Source organism: Lissotriton vulgaris, chromosome 3_1, assembly GCF_964263255.1.
Source record: "Lissotriton vulgaris chromosome 3_1, aLisVul1.2, whole genome shotgun sequence".
Classification (NCBI taxonomy): Eukaryota; Metazoa; Chordata; class Amphibia; order Caudata; family Salamandridae; genus Lissotriton; species Lissotriton vulgaris.
Genome location: NC_141689.1, coordinates 2,090,847,409 through 2,090,869,640, shown reverse-complemented (window position 1 = coordinate 2,090,869,640; position 22,232 = coordinate 2,090,847,409). Strand labels below are relative to the sequence as shown.

The following is a 22,232-nucleotide window of genomic DNA, read 5'->3' as shown; positions in this document are numbered from 1 at the left end:
TGGGCGAGTCGCCATACCTTTACCAGACATTACTGTCTAGAGTCCATCAGCGAGGCTGATACTTCTGTGGGTCGAGCTGTTCTACGGAACCTGTTTCATTAAGGTGAGCCTCTGTTTCCCACCTCCTTGTTTTCTGCTGTCAGACGCTTCTTATGTTATGTTTTCACATATTTTCTTGATTGCATTATGTTATGCTTTATATGATATGTGTTTATTCACTTCGCATTGTTATTTACATTACTAGCTGACAAGCTGGGTGTTATGAGCGTCTGTTCAGCAAAGATATGTACTGCTAGCTACTCTGATTCAGGCATGTGAATCTATGAAAGACACCCCTAATACTGGAGAAGAACAATAGTTACTTACCTGTAATCTGTGGTTCTCCAGTATTGGTGTCTTTCATAGATTCACATGCAACCCGCCCACCTCCCCTCAGAGGCTTTCTAGGCTATTATGGTTTACCTTCACTCCTTGCGAGAAAATCTGAGAGCCTGAGCCTCTGGGGAGAACATTCTGGTGGGTGCTGGCGCCTGATTGGCTGTAGTTTGGACTATACAAAATGACTATGATAGTCATAGATGGGAAGTTTTTGCCTACTGTACCATTGGCTGTTTTACTTCCTGGTTCATTTCTATTGGTATTACTATATATTTATAGCATTTTATTGCTTTTTTATGTACCGTGGGACTCCCACTCCGACGACGGGGAATGATTCAGGCATGTGAATCTATGAAAGACACCAATACTGGAGAACCACAGATTACAGGTAAGTAACTATTGTTCTTCCACTATCTTTACAACCTTATACTCCTTACTATGTATGTATGTATTTGTTCTTATAAAGCGCATAAATCACCATTAAGTCTCATAGCGCTGACAGAAAACAAAGAAAAACTGAACAAATGGGAGCCAGGTTCCTGATTAAAACAGCCATGTCTTGAGATTTTTGCGGAATGATTTGTGGTTGGGGTTTGATCTTAGAGCCAGTGGTAGGGAATTCCATGTGACAGGGCCTATCTTAGAGAAACTTCTGTCCCCGTTTCTCACTGTCCGAACCTTAGGAATTTTTAGGAGGTGTTTGTTGGCTGAACGTAAGGTTCTATCTGGACAGTATCCATGCAATTAGTTCTTCAGGTATTTGGGCCCAAGTCCGTTGATTGACTTGTGCACTAAGCAGCATATCTTAAACTTAATGTGCTTCCTAATTGGGAGCCAATGTAATTGTTTCAAACATGGAGCCGAGGGAGTGCGCGGAGGAAGGTTCAAGGTCAATCTTGCAGCTGAATTCTGGAGCGTTTGCAACTTGGTCAATGCGTTTTCGTTTATGTCTGCGAATAATGCTTTGCCGTAATCCAAACGGCTTATGATAAGGCCTTGAATCAGAGGCTTCCGATATATCATAGGTAGCCATTTAAAGATCTTTCTTAAGTTTCTCATAATGCCAATGCTAGTATGGACCACTTTATTTATATGAGGGGCCATGGTCAATTTGTCATCTAAGATGACGCAGAGATTCCGGACCGTGGTTTTCGGGGTTGGGCATAGGCCCAATTCCTGTGGCCACCATTCCTCCGACCAGATTTTATTGGCTGCACCGAAAAGCATTATTTCAGTTTTGCCTGCGTTCAACATTAGGTAGTTGTTGGTCATCCATTCCTTTATCGCAGACATGCATTTACCGAATCTCATTTTGGCATCTGAGGGGTTTGAATCCGGGGTGATCAAAATCTGGGTATCGTCGGCATAAGATATTGTATCAAAGCCGAAATCCCTGATTATCCTAGCTAGAGGTGACAGATAAATATTAAATAAGGTAGGGCTCAAGATTGAGCCCTGGGGAACACCTTTGTCGTTCCCGATCACCCCTGAAGAGAATGGTCCTGTTTTAACCCTGGAGCATCTCCCTGCTAAATAGCTCTGAATCCATCTGAGGGCATGGCCTCCGACACCAATCCCAGCCAGTCGTTCTAACAGGACGCCATGGGATATGGTGTCGAAGGCCACCGAGAGATCTAAAAGAATCAGGATGGCCGATTGTTTTGTATCCAGAGCCAATCGGATGTTGTCCGTAACCTCTAACAGGGCAGTCTCGGTGCTATGGGAGGCTCTAAACCCCGACAGGGATATATCCAAGAGCATGTGTTCTTCCACGTATTTTACTAGCTGCGCATTAATTATGGATTCCATAATTTTCCCAAAGAGTGGAAGCAATGATATGGGGCGATAATTTATTAATTGGTCTTTAAAGAACCCAAGAGGCAATTATACGAAATCTCTTTAATAAAACATGTGATAAAACCAATAATACAGTTTTATAAGAGTCATCTTAATCCAAATTATTTAATAAGAAATACATTCCACATATATTATTAAAATCTTATACTAAGAGAGGTATCACAAACAAGGCCTCAAGCATCTATGTGAGTGTCAAAATAAAATATAAAAGAGTTTCACGTCTGCTATGACGTGGCTGTTGTGATGGTCAACAGTGTGCCCCACCTTAACAATAATAAAAATAAATTGGTGAATATTACATACTTGGTTAAAGAGATAAAGATTGTTGTTGTCCTGAAGAAAGTGGTTCCTCACTGTTTATCCACCGAAATGCATTGACGCACCATTGTTAAATTTGAGGAACAACAAACCATTAAGAACAGAGTGAGTAGATATTGTAAACAGTTGATTCCTTCAAATTAACCAACAATATTATTCCTACACAATTGTAATTGTAATTAATTGTGTAGAGCACTCCTATATAACAACTGTATAGTTAAGAAAAGGTTTAAACAGTATGAAGCTCGCATAAATGTACTCCTATTATTGAGGTTCCACAAAGTGAATTCTTACTGTGGTAAATCTTGCTTTCAGAATCTGATTGCTAAAATTGAAGCAAGAAGCCATAATAGTATTACACTTTAATTGGGATTGAGGTAGTTAATCACTATGGTTAAACTGGTTTCGCACAATTTGTTAAAATCTCACGTCAATTTAAATGAAAAACCCATTGGATTCTCTTGACACATTTCTTAAAGACTTTGTCAATGTTCCAAAGCCCTTGGGGGGGGGGGGGGGGGGTACTGCACATTAATGGGGTCCGCTTGATACATTTTGGATAAATGCTTGGCTTCACTCTCCTTCCTTTGTGACATTGCTTTTATTTATTCAAATATTCTCTGATTCTCTTGGGAACTTTATTCTTCAATGTTGTAATATTTGTCTTGTATTCAATAAATTCAGTTGATTTTAGATGAACTATTTGTTGTGAATTTATAACATTTTCTCTCTCCTTTTACCTTTTTCTTGTTATTTTTCATTGTCCCTTTTTTCTTTTTGAATTGTCTGTATAAACTTGCTTGGGGTTCATCCTCACCTCTCATTAATATTGTACATTGTTGTTCCTTATAATGTTGATACAATCCCTGATGAAGTGACAATGTATTACTAATGTTGCGAAATGTGTTGGTTTGAGAAGAAATTGAAAATTAATTAGCATTTGAAGAATAAAGTGAACATTTTTACTAATTAAACTTTATGATCATTATTACCTTTAGACTTTGAAACTTGTCTTCTTGAAGTTTAATTTTGTTCGACCTAGAAGGGAAGTTTTGCAGTTGACCTTGTACAGGGTTCGCTTTCTACTTATATTTTCTGGCTGAAATGCCTTTCGTGATCAGTTCTTCAAAATATACACTGAGTGGGCTTAGGCTCCTCCGATCGTAGTGCTTCTCTTTCTCCTGTTATATACTGTTCATTGAATCATTCCTCCTACAGAGTGACTGTATTGCTTGAGGGGCTAAGTAACTTTTTAAAAGAAATGTGTATCATTGCACATTAAATTCTTCATCTCATAGATGCAATGTGTGTAGAAGACCTTTTTTTTACTGCAGCAGATTTATCATGTTTTGGACTGGATTCAAAATGCGAACCAGACCTATTGGCTGTGCCATTGCTTATTTATTTGATACCAGTTACTCATTTTAGAGAGTGTCCTGAAGGCAAGCTGCACTAAGCGATCTGACACGAGACCGCTGTCTTCATACCCTTAACCCTAGCTCCCTCAAATACACCAATGATAAGCATGCATAAAGCAATTCATCCAATAGCTCCCAGTGAAAAGTGTAATCCGCTCATAATTATGTTTAAACTCAAGAGTCTCTTGTTTTCAACATTCTTCTATATCCTGCTGCTCTAGAGCTTCCGTGCTACCCATTCACAAATTGCTGTATGCATTATGTGCTTCTTGATATGGAGTTACAGCTTTAGCCATGTATTCTATCACAGGATGTGCAAGACTGCAGAGGTTGTACTAGGGGTGCACATCTATCTTGTTAGCTTATGATTACCCTTTGTGTAACTCTGAAGGTCATTAAGACCCAGACAGCCAATGACATCTACACATATTAAATAGGAGTTTAATTTAAATAAGATGACCATGCTGGACTGACTGGATAAATAGCACTTCCTTTTTCTGCTAGTTTGGTTTGTAACGTTTATGTTGACATGGTCATTTGTTTGTGTGCTGTCTAAAATGTGTAAATTTGTTCTTTTATCTTCAGTATCAGAGATCGAAATTGCTTAATGGGCCCGGAGATGTAGAAATGGGAGGCAGCACAAGTTCTGGATCGAGAAAGTGGCAACATTTTATCTCTCCAATATTTCTTCAAGCCTTTACTTTAACGTTTTTAGCAGAGTGGGGAGATCGTTCACAACTTACAACAATTGTGTTGGCTGCTCGAGAGGTGAGTAGAAATTTACACTGTATTCTCTTTCATAGTTGATGTGATCTGGTGGCTAGTTGGCAGACCTTGCAACCCAGAGACCTGTGTTCTGTTACAAACATTTACACTTAAATGGACATTGTATGATTCTGTCTCAACCATTTCATCTCCTTCTGCCCTAAATTGGAAGTATGTATAATGTATTTGAATGTGTGTGTGTAATGTATAGTTTTGATGTGTGCAGTTTACATTCACTCCATACTTAACATCCACGTCTCATAAACCCACTTTATGCTGGATCCCTTTGGCAACTGTCCTGTTCAAAGCACATAATGTTTATAATTCTTCTGCTACAATAACAGAAGTTAATAAGATCTGGAATGATTCATTCCGGACAGGTATCTTCCCTGACTCCTGGAAACATGCCGTCTGGTTCCTATTCTTAAAAAACCAAATGCCGATCCCAACGAACCATCTAACTACAGACCAGTCTCGCTGCTACCTGCCCCGGCAAAGGTACTTGAAAAACTAGCCCATCAACAACTCTCGGATTTCTTGGAATCCAGTGGCTCCTTTCATAACTCCCAACATGGGTTCAGAACCGGTCATAGCACCGAATCGGCACTAATAGAAATGGCGGATGCTGTAAGATGGAGACTGGATGAAGGATCTAGAGCGGTGTTGGTGCTGCTCGACTTGTCGGCAGCATTCAACACCGTCTCCCACCCAGTCCTCCTTGACCGACTTCATTCTAAGGGCTTTCAAGGAAAGGCATTGGAATGGCTTTCCTCTTTTCTAAAAAACCGAACCCAAGCGGTTTTCACTCCTCCCTACACCTCGGCCAATCGTCCTTTGAAGTGGGGAGCTCCTCGCTCAGCCCCCTCCTATTTAATGTTTACTTTTCCCCACTAGCTGAGATTATTGCCCAATCAGGTATAAAATCCACGTCTTATGCTGATGATATTCAGCTACTGTTTGCCTACAATAATCCTAATCAGTCTACCTTTGACCCATTAAAGAAATGTCTCAACAACATAGCCAGCTGGATGGATGATAATTTCCTTCGGCTTAATGCCGGAAAAACTGAGGTCCTCTTCTTTCACCAATCCTCCCCCCTTGAATCCAATCTCTGGTGGCCCCACGAATTAAGCACACCCCCCATACCCAAAGAGTCAGTAAAGAATCTTGGAGTCAGATGGGATATTAATCTCTCATTCGACAAACAAATCCAAACGGTATCTGCCGCCTGCTTTTCGAAAATTAGAATGATTAAAAAGTTAATTAACTTTTTACCCAATAAAACCAGAAGAACTATCATTCAGGCATTGATCACGTCCCATTTGGACTATGCCAATGGCCTCTACATTGGACTCCCCTCTGGCCTATGCCATCGCCTTCAGATGGTCCAAAATGCTGCAGTCCGCCTGGTCTGTGGCATTTCCCTGCGTGATCACATTTCTCCTCACAGACGTCGCCTCCATTGGCTCCCGATTAAACAAAGAGCAGAATTCAAGGCCTTGGTTCTGACCCACCGAGCTGGAAGGGGCAAGGGTTCTGCATATCTTTCCTCCTCCCTTCGCCCCTACAGGAACACCAGACTCCTCCGCTCCAGCTCAAAAAATGTTCTTGTCATCCCTAAATTTAAAAAGGTACGCTCAGGTGGTAGAACATTTCAAGTAGGTGCCACCACTCTCTGGAACAACCTTCCCCTACCCATCTGACTCATTCAAGAAGAACTACCATTCCTAAAAGCTGTAAAATCATTCCTATTCTGTTAAACCCCGTTAAGAACTTGTAACATTATACTCACACACAACGAGCGCCGGGACACCCTGTTGGGGTAGCCGTGCGCTATATAAGATACACTAAATAAATAAAATAAATAATAAATCGAAAATTAAGCTGCTTCTCATTAATTTTGTTGACAAATTCTGTAGCTGATTCTACCGAACCCTTCCATACCATGTATATATCATCAATGAAACGCCAAAAATGCACAATACACTTGGGGAATAAACTGGCAAGTGTACCCATGAGGACATGCTCCTCCCACCACCCTACATGTAAGCATGCATAGGTGGGGGAGAGGCATGCCCCCATAGCCACTCCTCTCAACTGTTGATAAATCTCTTTGTTAAACAAAAAGTAGTTGTTGTTCAAACACAGTTCTAACATTCTGAGTAGCATAGTGCTATGTTGACTATATACAATGCTACGTTTCCCCAAATAATATTTGACAGCATTGAGGATATATATATATCTATCCCAACGCTGCAATTCTTATCACCAAAACAGGATTCTTTGAGGAACCTTGCTCTGACAAATCTTACGGGGCTTGTCTCTGCCGCGCCGCCGGCACCAGCTATCTGCTGCTCCTCCCAGAAGGAACATTTGTATATATATATATATATATATAGTGGTTGCAGCGTGATCAAGGGCATACCTTGCCAGAAACGCGTAGCTGCTTTTTGTGTACCGAATAAATCATCGTTATGCTGAAGTTCTGTGGTCCGTCTCCCTTCTGTTTGCTTGTGTGCTAAGCGGGCGCTGGAAACACCGAGAGATCCAGAGGAGTCACGTGGTTCATATATATATATGTATATATGTATGTGTATATATATATTCATATTCTAAACGACCACTTCATTAAAAGCAATCCACAAGGACACAGCGGGGAATTTTTGTGGAGACTATTCACCGGTTACGGCTTTACACTATGCATGTCCGCCTTCATCAGATGCTGCTGTTACCCCATTGTCACCTCCTCCATCCTTTGAAATTCCTATGGCACTCCCATTGGTGGGAGATCAGCTGATCCTGCTGCATTAAGGACAAAGTAGTCAAATGTGAGACTACAGTTCTCAGCGTGCCTCAGATAAGGTAAGTGCGGCGTTGCTTGTGTGAGCGCTGCTGATATATATATATATATATATATATATATATATATATATATATATATATATATATATGTGGAAACAGTCCCTCTCGCAGAAAGAAGGACTCAGAGGCCTGAAGGGGTTTTCAGAGAAGCCAGCTCGCTTTATTTCATCTTTAGGCAGTGGCAGCGGGCGAATGCATTTCGGCGTAGTCAGCCTTCTTCAGCGCCCAGCACTGAGCACACCCAATAGTCCTGCTCCTCCCCCTAATGGTGTCGCCACACTCACAGTAGTTCAGTGTCAATGACTAAACTACAGCTCCCAGAAGGCACTATACCGTCCAGCCTGGGCGGGTGGTGTGGAGGAGTGAGTCAGAACGGTAGGTCCGCGCTGGTGCAGGTAGACTGTGTGTTATTCCATCCAGACGAACAGCCACGGCCGACTTCCTTGGCCCCCTTACACTGCAACAACCAGCCTCATGGAACAACAGACAGGGCAGGGGCTGTCAATGCGGACTTAGCTCCAAGCAGGTAAAATACCTTAATCTCCCCAAATTGTTCCGTGGTGACTGGCGGTATATATATATATATCTATATCTATATCTATATCTATATCCTATGGCCTGAATGAGTCTGTGCCAGCAGAGAGAGATCGGGGACCACGCCAGCCCATTAGGGCTAGACAGTCCAGCTGTGCGGTTTTGCACTTCGATTAATACAGTGGTCACACAAGGCACACGTATGGTAATTGCACAGTGCAATAATGTACACAAATTCTGGTGTACATAAGTAAGTACTCTAGTCCGCACCAGCAGCAAGAGATCTGAGACAACATAAACCCACTAGGGCCAGACATTAAGTGGTATATTTGCACTTCCATTGAGGTCGTGGTAGCACAAGAACACATGTGGACCCAATCAGTGTAGTACCACACTGTACATGAATATTACCTTGGATTTATTCTAGATTTGGCAAATTGTTTTGGGCCCAATTTGTGATTGTTTACAACATGCCCACAAGGGCTATACCTTTGTTCATGGTAGTTGGAAACCGAGGTGTGTGATGAAAATGTTCACGAGAGCAAGATAAAATATATCTGCTATTAGCACTATTGTTTATTTAAAACAGCACCACTGATGTTTTGATAAATTTCAAAATGTTTTGTTACATTAAGAGTGTTTTGAAAATGCATTTGAATAATTTGCCCACAAGGGCTAGACCTGTGTTTACAGAGTGAATTGTTTTTTTTTAAATATTCTATTCGCAAATTTAAAAGCAGAAAGCAAAGCTGTTATTTGCTGTTAATTATTAAATGAATTCAGTACCCAGGAGAATAATGAAATGTGATTTATTGCAAGCTCATGCAAAGTCATTCTAGCTCCTGTCACCAATTCACGCCGTTTGTTAGTCTGTTTTCACTGTTAATCACCAAGAAATGAGTCACGTAATCTGTATAAACACTTGTCAGTTACATGCACTCGTACTTGTGACAAAGGAGGTCTCCTCCGAAACATGTCGAGTGATTTTGACTTTATCAAACTTGAAATAAAAACGCTGTGTTTAGGAATCAGTGGCCGTGGCATAGTTTTTTCCAAAAAGGAGTAAGGAGCGATCGAGGTGGATTACAGGGGTCAGCGAACCCGCAGCAGCTCACCGCTGTGAGAGGCTTGGGTTCATACGCGGAAGTAAGCTGTGGAGATATAGAAATATATATATATATATATAATGATGATGGAACGCTTGAGAGCAAGGGGTTACAGTGAATCCATCCTTTCTAAAGCAATGTCTAAAACCAAAGAAAGGACACAGGAATCTTTGTTGATGCCCAAATCCACTGAACCGAATAATAATGAACAAGGTCCTAGGTTGATAATTACTTTCAGCCAACAACAGCGTCAAATTAAATCCATCATCATCAAACATTGGTCTATTTTAAAAACAGACGGTGTACTAAGCTCAAGAGTCCCTGACAGACCTATTGTCACTTTCAGAAGAGCCTACAGCATGCACAGCAAATTGGTTAAATCCAGTCCTGAGCTAGGCAGTGGCAGTGCCTGGCTCAATAGGAGAGGCTTTTACAAATGTTCCTCATGCCGTGCATGCAAATTTGGACGAAACACCACGCACTATGAGACTCCCTTTACCAGCACCAAGACAGCGATCAAAGGCAACTTCAACTGCCGCACGGAGTTTGTGTGTATGTCCTGGCGTGCACCTGCGGTCTGTGCTATGTTGGAAGCACGAGATCGCAGGTGCATGTCAGGATCCTGCAGCATCTCCGGGCAGTTGTAAAGAATGATTCGGCCTACCCCGTGGCACGGCATTTTCACTTAAAGCACAACAGGGATCTGTCGTGCTTGATTTATTATGTCATCGATGCGGTGCCCCCACTGAGAAGGGGTGGGGACAGGGATAAATTGCTGAGGAAGCTGGAAACCAAATATATCATCGAATTGGACATCAAACAACCCCATGGTCTTAATGCAACAGAAGATCTGCATAATTTCTTATAAAGACCCCTAAATTGTCAGCATTGGTTCGAGGCGAATTCATGAGAATATCGCAAAATTTGGAAACTCTATGTGCACTTTATTTTTTGATCAAGATCGTTGACTTGAGTCAACGATGAGGAAAAAAACTCATAGAGCTACACACATGTACATATTAAGGGCATATTATGAAATTAATGCAACCTTATTCACAGCGATACATGAACTACATATGTGTACACATAAAATTTCCTATTGTCTCTCTCTTTTTTAATATCTTGCATAGTTTAAAATAATCTTTTTATATCAGTTCTCCCCTTTTTTTCTTAGTGTTTTTTTGCACATGCACATGTACAGTTTTGCACTTTCTTTATAATTTTTCAATACAAAATGAATGTAAATAGGTCTTAATATTTATGATGTACGAAATTTTATATTTTAAATTTTGAATAAGTATATAGGACATAAGCTTGTGGGTATACAAGGGGTTGTTTTCCACAAAAACATTTTTTCACATGATGGACTTGATTTATGATCAATACAATATTAATTCAATTGTGTTAGTCAGCTTACCAAAGTTTCAGTGATTTTAAGTACCTAGTGGTATTTGCATTCATGCAGTTATGAGAAATGGTAAACAAGGATAAGTAACTATTTATTGAATATATTGTCTTGGCATAGAATTCTGCACTAGTCACTTTATATACCAGTTGGTATTTTTTTGCATTCATGCAGTGATGATAATTGTTGTAAGATGCACGTTAATGAAATGTGTGCAATTGAGTGATTTTAAAAATATCAAATACATGGGACAATTATTTGTAATGAAAGAAAATGTAATTTATTTCATTAACATGTATGTTTACATTCAGTCGAATTGTATATACTTGAATTGAAGACTTCGGTGTTTCAGTATTTCCCATTCACAACATGCACTATTTCTATGTTCATGAACAAGTCATGTGATGCACTTTAGGAGGTGTGGTCCATAGATTGGGTCAGGGAAACACAGCATTTAAAAAAGCAAGCGAACTGTTTAACTGGTGTTTGATCAAGAGTACTTGGTACTCGAAACGCGCGCCGTGGGGTCCGTCTTCTTCTTTCGCCACGCCGTGTGGAGGTTTGAGGAATCACTTGGATATATATATATATATATATATATATATATATATATATATATATATATATATATATATGTGTATATATATATATATATATATATATATATATATATATATACACATATATTCCAGTTTGGCTCCAAGTTTAGCAAGACCCATGGCGCTTCTCTCTTCGGTGCAATACTCCTTAGCCGAGCCCAGCCTTAATTTATTCTGCACATCTCTCCATCTATCTATCTATCTCTCCATATATATATTCTGCACATCTCTTCCAAACGGAAGAATCAAGTACGCACTCACAAAGTTCCTTTCGTTTTCCCAAATTTTATTTTTTCATAATTTCCAGCAGAGTATTAACCGTGAGCAAGCTGTGTGTGTGCAGCGAAACGTGTCGGTTTTATGTGCTGAGATGCTGGAAATAATGAAAAAATAAAATTTGGGAAAACAAAAGGAACTTTGTTAGTGCGTACTTGATTCTTACGTTTGGAAGAGATGTGCAGAATATATATATATATATATATATATATATATATATATATATATATATAGATATAGATATAGATATAGATATAGATATAGATAGATCTATAGATCTATAGATCTATATATAGATATATAGATATAGAGACTGAACTGTCCCTTTAAATTGGAAGTAATTGGACTTAGTCCCTTCTTAATGTTTATAAAGCTACGTCTTTTTAAAATGCCAAACGAACCCACTGATGCAGCTGTTGGCATTTGATGAAGAGTCATGAGACTCGAAACGCGTTATGCCTTTTTCTGAAATAAAACCATTTTAAAGGTACTGCTGGTGTGGTCTGGGTTACGCTGCGGAGCTGCGCGTGATTTCTGGTGGATTTCATAGGAGTGCCTGACACACTTCATACCAGGCCCCGGTCCGTGAGGGAGAGACGCTCTCATGTCTGAGTTGGTAACAGGAGCGTGGAGCTTGTTTAAAGAGTGTCCCCCGGCTGCGAAAGTCTTTGAAACAGAGTTTGGATGGAAGGGCCACCTGGTGAGGCCCGCCTCAGCAAAGTGAATGGATTTTGTCAGCAGCTAGGATTTGCGGAGGAATTGTCCGAAGCACAGCGTACCTTCAACGAAAGGAAGTAAGCTGCATTGTGGTAGCGAGACTGAGCCCACGCACTGTGTTAGAGACTTGGAACTTTCCTTTTAATGGCATTATTTGCACTCAAAACACGGGGCAGAAAGCATGGTTTTGCCAAGATCGACATTAAGAATCCAGCAAGGAAAATGAAGGGCAGCCTAAAGGTATTTTGGGAATTGTAGTCCCGTATAATGGAGTTAAAGCCCTAATATTGTACTGAAAGGAAACATGAATATAAAACCAATGTGGGGGTCAATTTGAACCTAATTAAAGAGCTGGTACTTAACCTGGCAGTTTGGAAAAGAATACGGTGATTAAAACAGAGAACAACTATAAAGACTGAACTGTCCCTTTAAATTGGAAGTAATTGGACTTAGTCCCTTCTTAATGTTTATAAAGCTACGTTTTTTTAAAATGCCAAACGAACCCACTGATGCAGCTGTTGGCATTTGATGAAGAGTCATGAGACTCGAAACGCGTTATGCCTTTTTCTGAAATAAAACCATTTTAAAGGTACTGCTAGTGTGGTCTGGGTTACGCTGCGGAGCTGCGCGTGATTTCTGGTGGATATATATATATATATATATATACTAGCAGCCTGTCCCAAACTTGTCTGTGAGCAATCAGGCTTCCCCGACCCCCGCCTGCCCCGACATTGGCCATCAGCCCGGGCCCCCGTCCGCCCGTCCCCCGGCTTCCCCGACCCCCGCCTGCCCCGACATTGGCCATCAGCCCGGGCCCCCGTCCGCCCCGTCCCCCGGCTGCCCCGACCCCCGCCTGCCCTGACATTGTCCTGCGGAGGCTTACCTCACACAATTATGCCAGAGGCCCAGTGTTGCAGTGGTGGCCAGCAGCAGCGCCTGATGCACTGGGCCGCTTTCTGGGTAAGTGGGGTCTGGCGCTCTGTTTGCAGGTAGGCGAGGATGAGCAGCGGTTGCAGGGATAAGAGTAGGAGTTCACAGAGTATGGAGCGGCCAGCGGGAGTCGGGAGCTTGAGCACAATTATGCCAGAGGGTCCCCCACCTGTCCCGACCTCCGCCTGCCCTGACATTGTCCCCCTGAGCCTTTTTGTTGTAACTCCCCATCCCCCGCATGCCCCGACCCCCGCCTGCCCCGACATTGTCCCCCGGAGCCTTACCTCAGCCACCTTACCTCAATTCAGTGCTCCTTGCCGCTCCGCTGCTGCTCACCGCCTGTTGGCCGCTCGCCAGTGCTCCTCCCCCGCGCCATGTCCGCTGCTCAGCCGTCGCTCCTCAGTTCAGTGCTCCTCGCCGCTCCGCCGGTCTGCTGCTGCTCACCGCATGTGTGCCGCTCGTCAGTGTTCCTCCCCTGCGCCATGTCCGCCGCTCCTCCTCGCGCTCCTGAACGACGTCAGCACGCAGGTCGCGGCCAGCGCTACTTCGAGGGGACTACTTTTTTTAAATGTAAATTTTTTTAATATAACGTATTTTTTAAATTTATATAGCCTATGTCCATCTGCACACCCTGAGGATGCCAACGATGTATCGGGTGTGTGGATTGGCGCTGTGGTTCCCGAGTTTACCCGCCTCAAAGCCTCAAAGTTCTTCCTTAATAATAGTAGTATAGATAGATAGATATATATATATATATATATATATATATATATATATATATATATATATATATATATATATATATACATATACATATATTCCAGTTTGGCTCCAAGTTTAGCAAGACCCATGGCGCTTCTCTCTTCGGTGCAATACTCCTTAGCCGAGCCCAGCCTTAATTTATTCTGCACATCTCTCCATCTATCTATCTATCTCTTCATATATATATTCTGCACATCTCTTCCAAACGGAAGAATCAAGTACGCACTCACAAAGTTCCTTTCGTTTTCCCAAATTTTATTTTTTCATAATTTCCAGCAGAGTATTCCCGTGAGCAAGCTGTGTGTGTGTGTGCAGCGAAACGTGTCGGTTTTATGTGCTGAGATGCTGGAAATAATGAAAAAATTAAATTTGGGAAAACGAAAGGAACTTTGTTAGTGCGTTCTTGATTCTTACGTTTGGAAGAGATGTGCAGAATATATATATAGATATAGATATATAGATATATAGATATATAGATATAGATATAGATAGGGAGAGATCGATAGATAGATAGATAGATAGATAGGGATAGATAGATAGATAGATAGATAGATAGATAGATAGATAGATAGATGGATAGATAGATAGGGATAGATAGATAGGGAGAGATAGATACATAGGGAGAGATGGATGGATAGATGGAGAGATGGATGGATGGAGAGATGGATGGATGGATAGAGAGAGATAGATAGATGGATAGGGAGAGATAGATAGATGGATAGGGAGAGATAGATAGATGGATAGGGAGAGATAGATAGATAGATTTTTTTCATAATTTCCAGCAGAGTATTAACCGTGAGCAAGCTGTGTGTGTGCAGCGAAACGTGTCGGTTTTATGTGCTGAGATGCTGGAAATAATGAAAAAATAAAATTTGGGAAAACGAAAGGAACTTTGTTAGTGCGTACTTGATTCTTACGTTTGGAAGAGATGTGCACAATATATATATATATATATATATATATATATATATATATATATATATATATATATAGATAGATATATAGATATATAGATATGGCGAGATAGATAGATATATAGATATGGAGAGATAGATAGATATATAGATATGGAGAGATAGATAGATATATAGATATGGAGAGATAGATAGATAGATAGATAGATAGATAGATAGGGAGAGATGGATGGATGGATGGATAGAGAGAGAGAGATAGATAGATGGATAGGGAGAGATAGATAGATGGATGGATAGGGAGAGATAGATAGATGGATAGGGAGAGATAGATAGATGGATAGGGAGAGATAGATAGATAGGGAGAGATAGATAGATAGAGATAGATAGGGAGAGAGATAGATAGATAGGGAGGGAGAGATAGATAGATAGAAAGGTATTGATATATGAAAGCATGTTTGGAAAGTCAGTTGTTAATGTAAATCTTGTGTCTCTACTTCAAAACAATAAAAAAAAAACTTCAGTCTGTACTGTACTGTTAATATTTCCCAGCAAAAGTTTTTTTTTAACACTGTGAAATAAAAGTAAACCAATATGGGCCAGGGCAGAGTTGAGCACACTATGAAAATGTTTTACTAAAGCCTATGTGTTTCCAAGATAATGTGTTTCTCTTGCTGCTACTGGAATTTCTTTTTTGTTTATTAAACAGTTAAGCGTTTTAGTAATTCTCATTTCAAACATGTTTTCTGCTTGATTAGGATCCCTTTGGTGTGGCAGTTGGTGGAACGATAGGACATTGCTTGTGCACAGGTTTAGCAGTTATTGGAGGGCGAATGATAGCGCAAAAAATTTCTGTACGAACTGGTGAGTAATTGTCGACTCAAAGCTGTTTCCTTACTTTTTATTTAAGTATGGCTTTCTTTACTCCAGAAAATCACTTTATTTTTATTTTTTATTTTTGAATCGTTAACTTATCAGACGAATGAATGTCTTTCTGGCACATGTTCATGTGACTAACGGAAAACTGTATACTTTCAACTCCACTATTGGCCATATCTTTGCGATGTGCAGCACCTCCTGAGATTCCCAAAGCTGACAAGACTGTTCCACAGTGTGTAGCATTTAGATAAAACTTCAGGCTGCCAAAACAGTTGATCTTTGGTATACATAGTTCTCCATCATAAGAATTTTTATTCAGTTCTTAAGTGCTGTATATCTACAAAGGGAAAGGATCTAAAAGAAAGAGAGAAACATCTTTAATTATTAAGCAAAAGAATGCCACTATAAAATGGTGAAGTCTTCTAACTGCTGAATCCTTGCTTCGTGATTCTCCCTCCTTTCGCCAGTCTGGACATTTAGAGTTCAGATAGCTCTCCTGCAGCGATTGGTGGCACATCTTCTCTGTCTCCATTTTTGTTCCGTTACTTTATGCTTCCAACCAAGGAGCTGTTAGCTGTACTTGCTGAAGAGGTGTGTTTAGTGATAGACTTTTCACCCAATTCTAGTGCCTATCAAAAGTACCCAATTTAGAGCTTTCTCACATGCAAATTATGTCCTCCAGTGCTGCTTCCTTAGTTTGCATACTATCCCGAAAAACCTGCTCCATATTACTAAAACCCTGCTTGAAAAACTGACTCTTACTTAAAACTTCAGATTCTTCTCTCCTTTGTCTTTCAAATAACCCTTTCCTTAATTTCCATCCTCTGCATTTCTCCTCTGTCTAAGCAGAGCCTACTAAGTCACATGCATGCTCATCTTAGTCTGTATTATTTTATTTCTGCAAATTGCCTATCCCACATTTAAAAGTTCATAACCACTCCTCCTTTGAAAGTCATACCACGACAACCTGATTTACTTAATCTTTTCTAGCTCATAATTATTCTCAACAGCCAAGTGCATGTGCTCACATACTCTCCTCTCCCAGTGAACATACCTAGCTTCTATTAATGTACTCTATCACAAAAAAACTGCAGTAAAAGCTTAGTATGACTCCCTTGAAAAAAAAGGACTAATCTCCATGACCTCCAATAATCACCAGATTCCCCACTCACCTTGGGTTATGGACCAGGAGTCAGGAGTAGTAAGGGCTATATAAATTCAATTACAGTACAATGCATTGAGGAATCACTGCAGCTTGTATTGAACCACTTACAGGACATGATATCCTTGCTGTTTGACCTAAGATTTTTGATCATTCCACTCAAGTCCTGCTCCCAGTGTCTCCTTTACATTGGGTTGCAGCTGGACACGGTCTACCTCAAGGCTCCCTCAGTGGGTTTGTGATATTGATGTTATGATCCCGATGATTTGGGATGAGGTCTGCTTTCGACTCTGTCTTGTCTCTAGCCTGCTCTCCTCTTGCCTCCTGCAGGTGCCCATGTTAAATGGCACTGGTGTGCACTCCAGTAATGCTTGCGTTTTCATTGGGAGTCCTTGCGGGGAGGATGTGGATTTCCCCAAAGGTAACTCGAGACCTGCTGTGCTAACTGTTGAAAGACGGCCACACATGCAGCCCTTCTGTCCCCCACTGGCTGTGGCCACAATGGTTATTGATGCCTTCTCTCTCAGTTGGGACAATCAACTGTACGGATTGGAGATCAGAGGCCTGTGGACACATTAACTTGTTTGAACTCTGGGCAATGTGCTTGGCCCTCATGAAATTCCTGCCTTCCATCTGTGGTCGGTCAGTTCAGGTCCTGACAGGCAGTGTGACTGTAATGTTGTACACCATTAAGCAGGGTGGTTTGGACTTGTGCCTGGAAGCTATGCAGTTGTTTTTTTGGGATCAGGTGCTTGATGTTGTGCTACTTACAAACCACATGGCAGGCTACTTGAACCTGTGGGAAAATCATTTCAGGTGATTGGGTATTGCTGATCACGAGCGGCATCTTCACCTGGAGGTCATGCAGTCCAACTGTGGCTTCCAGAGAACCCTCCAGTGGATCTCTTTGCAACACACAAGAAGACAAACTGTACCCATTCCACCTTTCAGTTTCTGCTACAGAATGAAGTGGGAGACTCATTCTGCCATGAGTTAAACTTTCATCTCCTCCATGTATTTCCTCCCATACTTTTGGTTCTGTGAAAGCTGCATTAGGACTGTGCACAAATGTTCTTGGTTGAGACTAACTAGCTGCAGAGGGTGTGCTTCTTAGATCTCCTCTGCCTGTTGCGGTGCCCACTTCTTATGCTAAAGGCAAGTATCCTCTCACTATAGGAGGGACAGATTATGAATTCAAATGAAGGGCCGCAATCATTTATGCCTGAAAATTAAGCAGGGCTGCAAGTAGTATCTGCATGATGAAGTTATGACCTCAATTTTAACTAGCCCATTGCCCATCTCTAACATCCGTGATTCTGGCGTTGGTCCTGTTCCATAACTTGTTGCGTCAAGGCAAGAGTTGACTCTCTCGAGGACCACTAAAATGATATGTTGTGCTTTCTTTGGCTCAGCAAGGCATTGCTATTTATTGGCCCTTTTGGCTTGTCTTGTAGGCCTGATCAGCCATCGATGTTCATGTCTCCTTTCATTGTGCCTTTTCTGAAGGGATAGTCACATTTGTTCTCCCCCCTTCTCCCTTTGTGTCTCATTGAGAATTTAACCTTGTGCTAATGTATCTTGTGGGTTCGTCCTTCGAGGCCATGCTCAGTTGTACTTTGAAGCAGCTTACTTTGAATACTGTGTTCTTGATTGCCGTTACATCATATTAGTGAGTAAGCAAACTATAAGCTTATCTAGTCATCCTACTTTTACCAAATTCTTTGGGACGAATTGATCCTTCAAACTTTTTTTTTCTGCTGTAGGTAGTCAACCATTTTCACGTGGGTCAGTGCATAACTGTATTGATATTTTATCACCTCTTCTTCCCACCAAAGAGAAGGAGAAACTATGCCGAAAATTAAAAATATGGTTTAAGTATACGGGCACCTTCCTTCCCAAATCCTATTTTATTTTTCCCTTCTTAAGAGAAAAATTTAAGAAAATTGCCTCCAAACCCAGCATGCAGGACAGTGTTGGTTAGGTCATCAGTTTTCATTCTTTGTTTTAAACAAAGGATGTTTGAACAATGGGCTCCTCACTTTGCATATTTCAACATATATTTTCAGAGAAATCGTTTTTAACCATTGTCCCAATGTTTAACAGCATCTCTGTAGTTCTAAAAATCTCTTATGGTATATTGTATTTTTTTCTTCAGGTTTGATGTAGCTTATTTCTGGCAGAAATGTGGCAGTGGTAGAAGTCAGTGGGGCATTTTGTTGCTTATTTGGGACAGGGTTATGAACCCTTTCAGTGTGTCTGGTAGTCATGCCAGTCTGAGGATCAAAGCAACTAAAGGTAAATAGGGTGGCACAACTGCTAACAATGCCATTCTGTTCTCTCCTGATATCTAGATGGGTACCTTGAAATTTTTTTATTGCCTGTTCAACATCACATCTGTGGCTGACATATCTACTTATGAAAAAGTATTGTCAATATCGCACCCGTATTCCACAAGAGCAGGCATACGTCATATTTGATACCCTGCAAGCTCGTGGTCATCCGATTTGGCAGACTCTTTTGCTGTTAGAGTATGTAGAAAGCGATACAAAAGGGGGTGATGGACGAAGCGCTTGAGCAAATCAAACACTCACCCCCAGTCAACTGATCTGGGTTTAATCCATCACCATTCTTTAGCTCACTCAGCCACCCCAGTTCAGACATGGCCATATGCAAATCAGTCTGACCCTGTGCCTCATGGGAACAGTCCAGCCCGAACTGCCAAGCCATGTCTTCCCTGGACCGGAAAAAGACATGGCTTGGCAGTTCGGGCTGGACTGTTCCCATGAGGCACAGGGTCAGACTGATTTGCATATGAAATGAAATGAAATGAAATGAAAAATTCCACTTATATAGCGCATAACTGCCCGGAAGCCTCGCAGCGCTAGTGACTGATTACTGTGCTTGACTGCAGGGCAAAGTTAGTACGCTTTTGAAAACAGGTAAGTTTTTAGATCTCTCCTAAATGACATCAAATTGTCATTTTGTCTAAGGGATAAAGGCAGGGAATTCCATGCCTTCGATGCTGAGCAAGTAAATGAACGGCCACAACAGCGGGCTTTCTTGATTTTTGCCGTGGTTGCCAGGTGCAAAGAAGCCGAGCGAAGAGTTCTATGCGGCACATAAGGCAGTACTAGGGGAAACAGCACTGCCGGGCCAGTTTGGTGAAAGGATTTGTGCAAAATGCACATGGCCTTGAACACTGTTCTTGCAGCCACTGGGAGCCAATGAAGGTCCTTTAGGGCTGTTCTGGCTGACTGCCAACGAGAATGTTAAACAGTAGGCGCGCGGCACAGTTTTGAGTGACTTGGAGTTTTTTTGTCACTGATGCCGGAGCCCCTAGATATAAAACGTTTCCTAATCCAGGCGAGAGAGTATCAGGGCCTGTACCATGACTCTTCTCGCCTGGAATGGAAGTAGGGGGAGCACTTTCCTGAGCATTTTCATTAGCCCTACGCATACGGAAGCTGTTTTTGTGGCTTGAACCGAGAAGTCCAGTGCTCTGTCCAGCCAAATTCCCAGACTCTTTATCTGGTCCTTTGGGGGAGGGGGGTGCCGAGACATGAAGGCCAGTTCACCGACAGGAAGGTAGGAGAAGGGTTGCCTAGTAACATGATCTCGGTCTTCTCCCCGTTGAGTTTGAGATGGGAGAGTTGCATCCACTCAGCAACAGCCTCTAGACACGGACCCAAGGTGTTGGACGAACCCTCCTTGTGGTCCAAAGAGACCACAAGTTGGGTATCGTCAGCGTAGGTGACAATCCGCACACCATAAGGGAGAACTATCTTCTCTAGAGGCTGCATATAGACATTAAATAGTGTGGGGCTCAGGGAGGAGCCCTGAGGAACCCCACAGCTGAGCGGATGCTTAGATGATACCACCTCGCCCTCAAAGACCTGGAAGAAGCGTTCCTCTAAAAAAGAGGTCAGCCACTTCAGGGCCGCGCCCGACACCCCCATGCCTTTCAAACGATGTAATAGGGTGGCATGGTTAACCGTGTCGAACGCGGCACTGAGGTCCAACAGTATGATAGCAGTTTTTCCACCTTGATCCATTATTGCTCTGGCCGCCTCTGTGACTGCCAGAAGGGCGGTCTCAGTGCCATGCTGAGGACGGAATCCTGTTTGGTAGACCTGGAGAAGTTTGTTAGACTCCAAGTAGTCCACTAGTGTTTTATTGATATGTCTCTCCAACAACTTACTCAGCCACGGAAGCAGCGAGATAGGGCGGAAATTGGATAAGTTGTTGGAATCCAAGTTCGGTTTTTTCAACAAAGCCCTAACCCGCGCACATTTCCACGTAGAAGGGACTGAATTGGAGGTAATGGAGGTATTCAAAACCTCCAGCAAAGACGGGCGAATGGCGTCCATTGCTTTCACTAGGGTCTGAGGCGGGGCTGGATCATTAGGGGATCCTGAGGTGACCTTCTGGACCAATGTGTCTAAAGCCTTAAAATCCAAGAGTGGAAACGTGGTCAGAGAGCATGATATATATGCACATCTGAGTCAGAAGCAGAGGGAGTGGATATGTTGTCGCCATTTGTCACAAATTGGGAGTAAATGGTCTGAATCTTCTGGGAAAAGAAGGAGGCGAGATTCTCACAGCGGGCCTGTAAACCCTCTGGCCATATGGCCATGTCTGAACTGGGGTGGCTGAGTGAGCTAAAGAATGGTGATTGATTAAACCCAGATCAGTTGACTGGGGGTGAGTGTTTGATTTGCTCAAGCGCTCCGTCCATCATCCCCATTCCCTTTTGAATCGCTTTGTTAGAGTATGTAGAGCAGCAAAGTGTTAGAAATGAAGTGGCCAATGATGGAAACTCAACTTCTGAGACCTTGGTGCCTTTCAATGAGGTCCTGATGGACACTTGTGCCTGTGGCCTGGTTGAAGCCTTGCTCACGACTAGTAAGTTGCCCCATCGCTTGACTCTTCACCCAACATCCGAAAGTCTTGTGGTGCAGGCCACAGCCAGAAAAAGCCAAACTGAATATCTTCTCTACTACCCTGCCTGATAGAGAATCAAAGTGCAACAATGTGTTTGGCAAGAAACTGTATTTCCTCTGGGACCTTGTTGCATTCTTTCAAAGAAGTTTGCCTTCTGGGCAGATAAACTCATGCTCATTGGAATATGGCAAGTGAGATCTTCCTTGCTACTCCCAAAGAGTTTTAGAACTACTTTGCAAAAAGAGTCTGACAGTCAGGATCCGGCCAAATACATTTTATGGGCTGGTCAACATGGATTGTGTAAGACCGGTTTTAGGCACAGTGTGGCAATTAGTCACTTCTTATTATGCGGCACTTGTTTCTTAATGCTCACGCATGCATCCCTCATGTAGATGCCCTTTTATGGTTCATG

At 41.9% G+C, this 22,232-nt stretch overlaps 1 protein-coding gene across 1 annotated transcript in view; it reads left to right on the top strand.

Annotated features, from left to right (window-relative positions):
- The window catches only part of TMEM165 (transmembrane protein 165), a 155,217-nt gene that overhangs the window by 127,751 nt on the left and 5,234 nt on the right, over positions 1 to 22,232 (top strand). The window contains exons 4-5 of the mRNA XM_086962636.1: positions 4,557 to 4,739; positions 15,597 to 15,702. Coding sequence (XP_086818762.1) covers positions 4,557 to 4,739; positions 15,597 to 15,702 — 289 coding nt within the window. The remainder of the gene's footprint in view (positions 1 to 4,556; positions 4,740 to 15,596; positions 15,703 to 22,232) is intronic.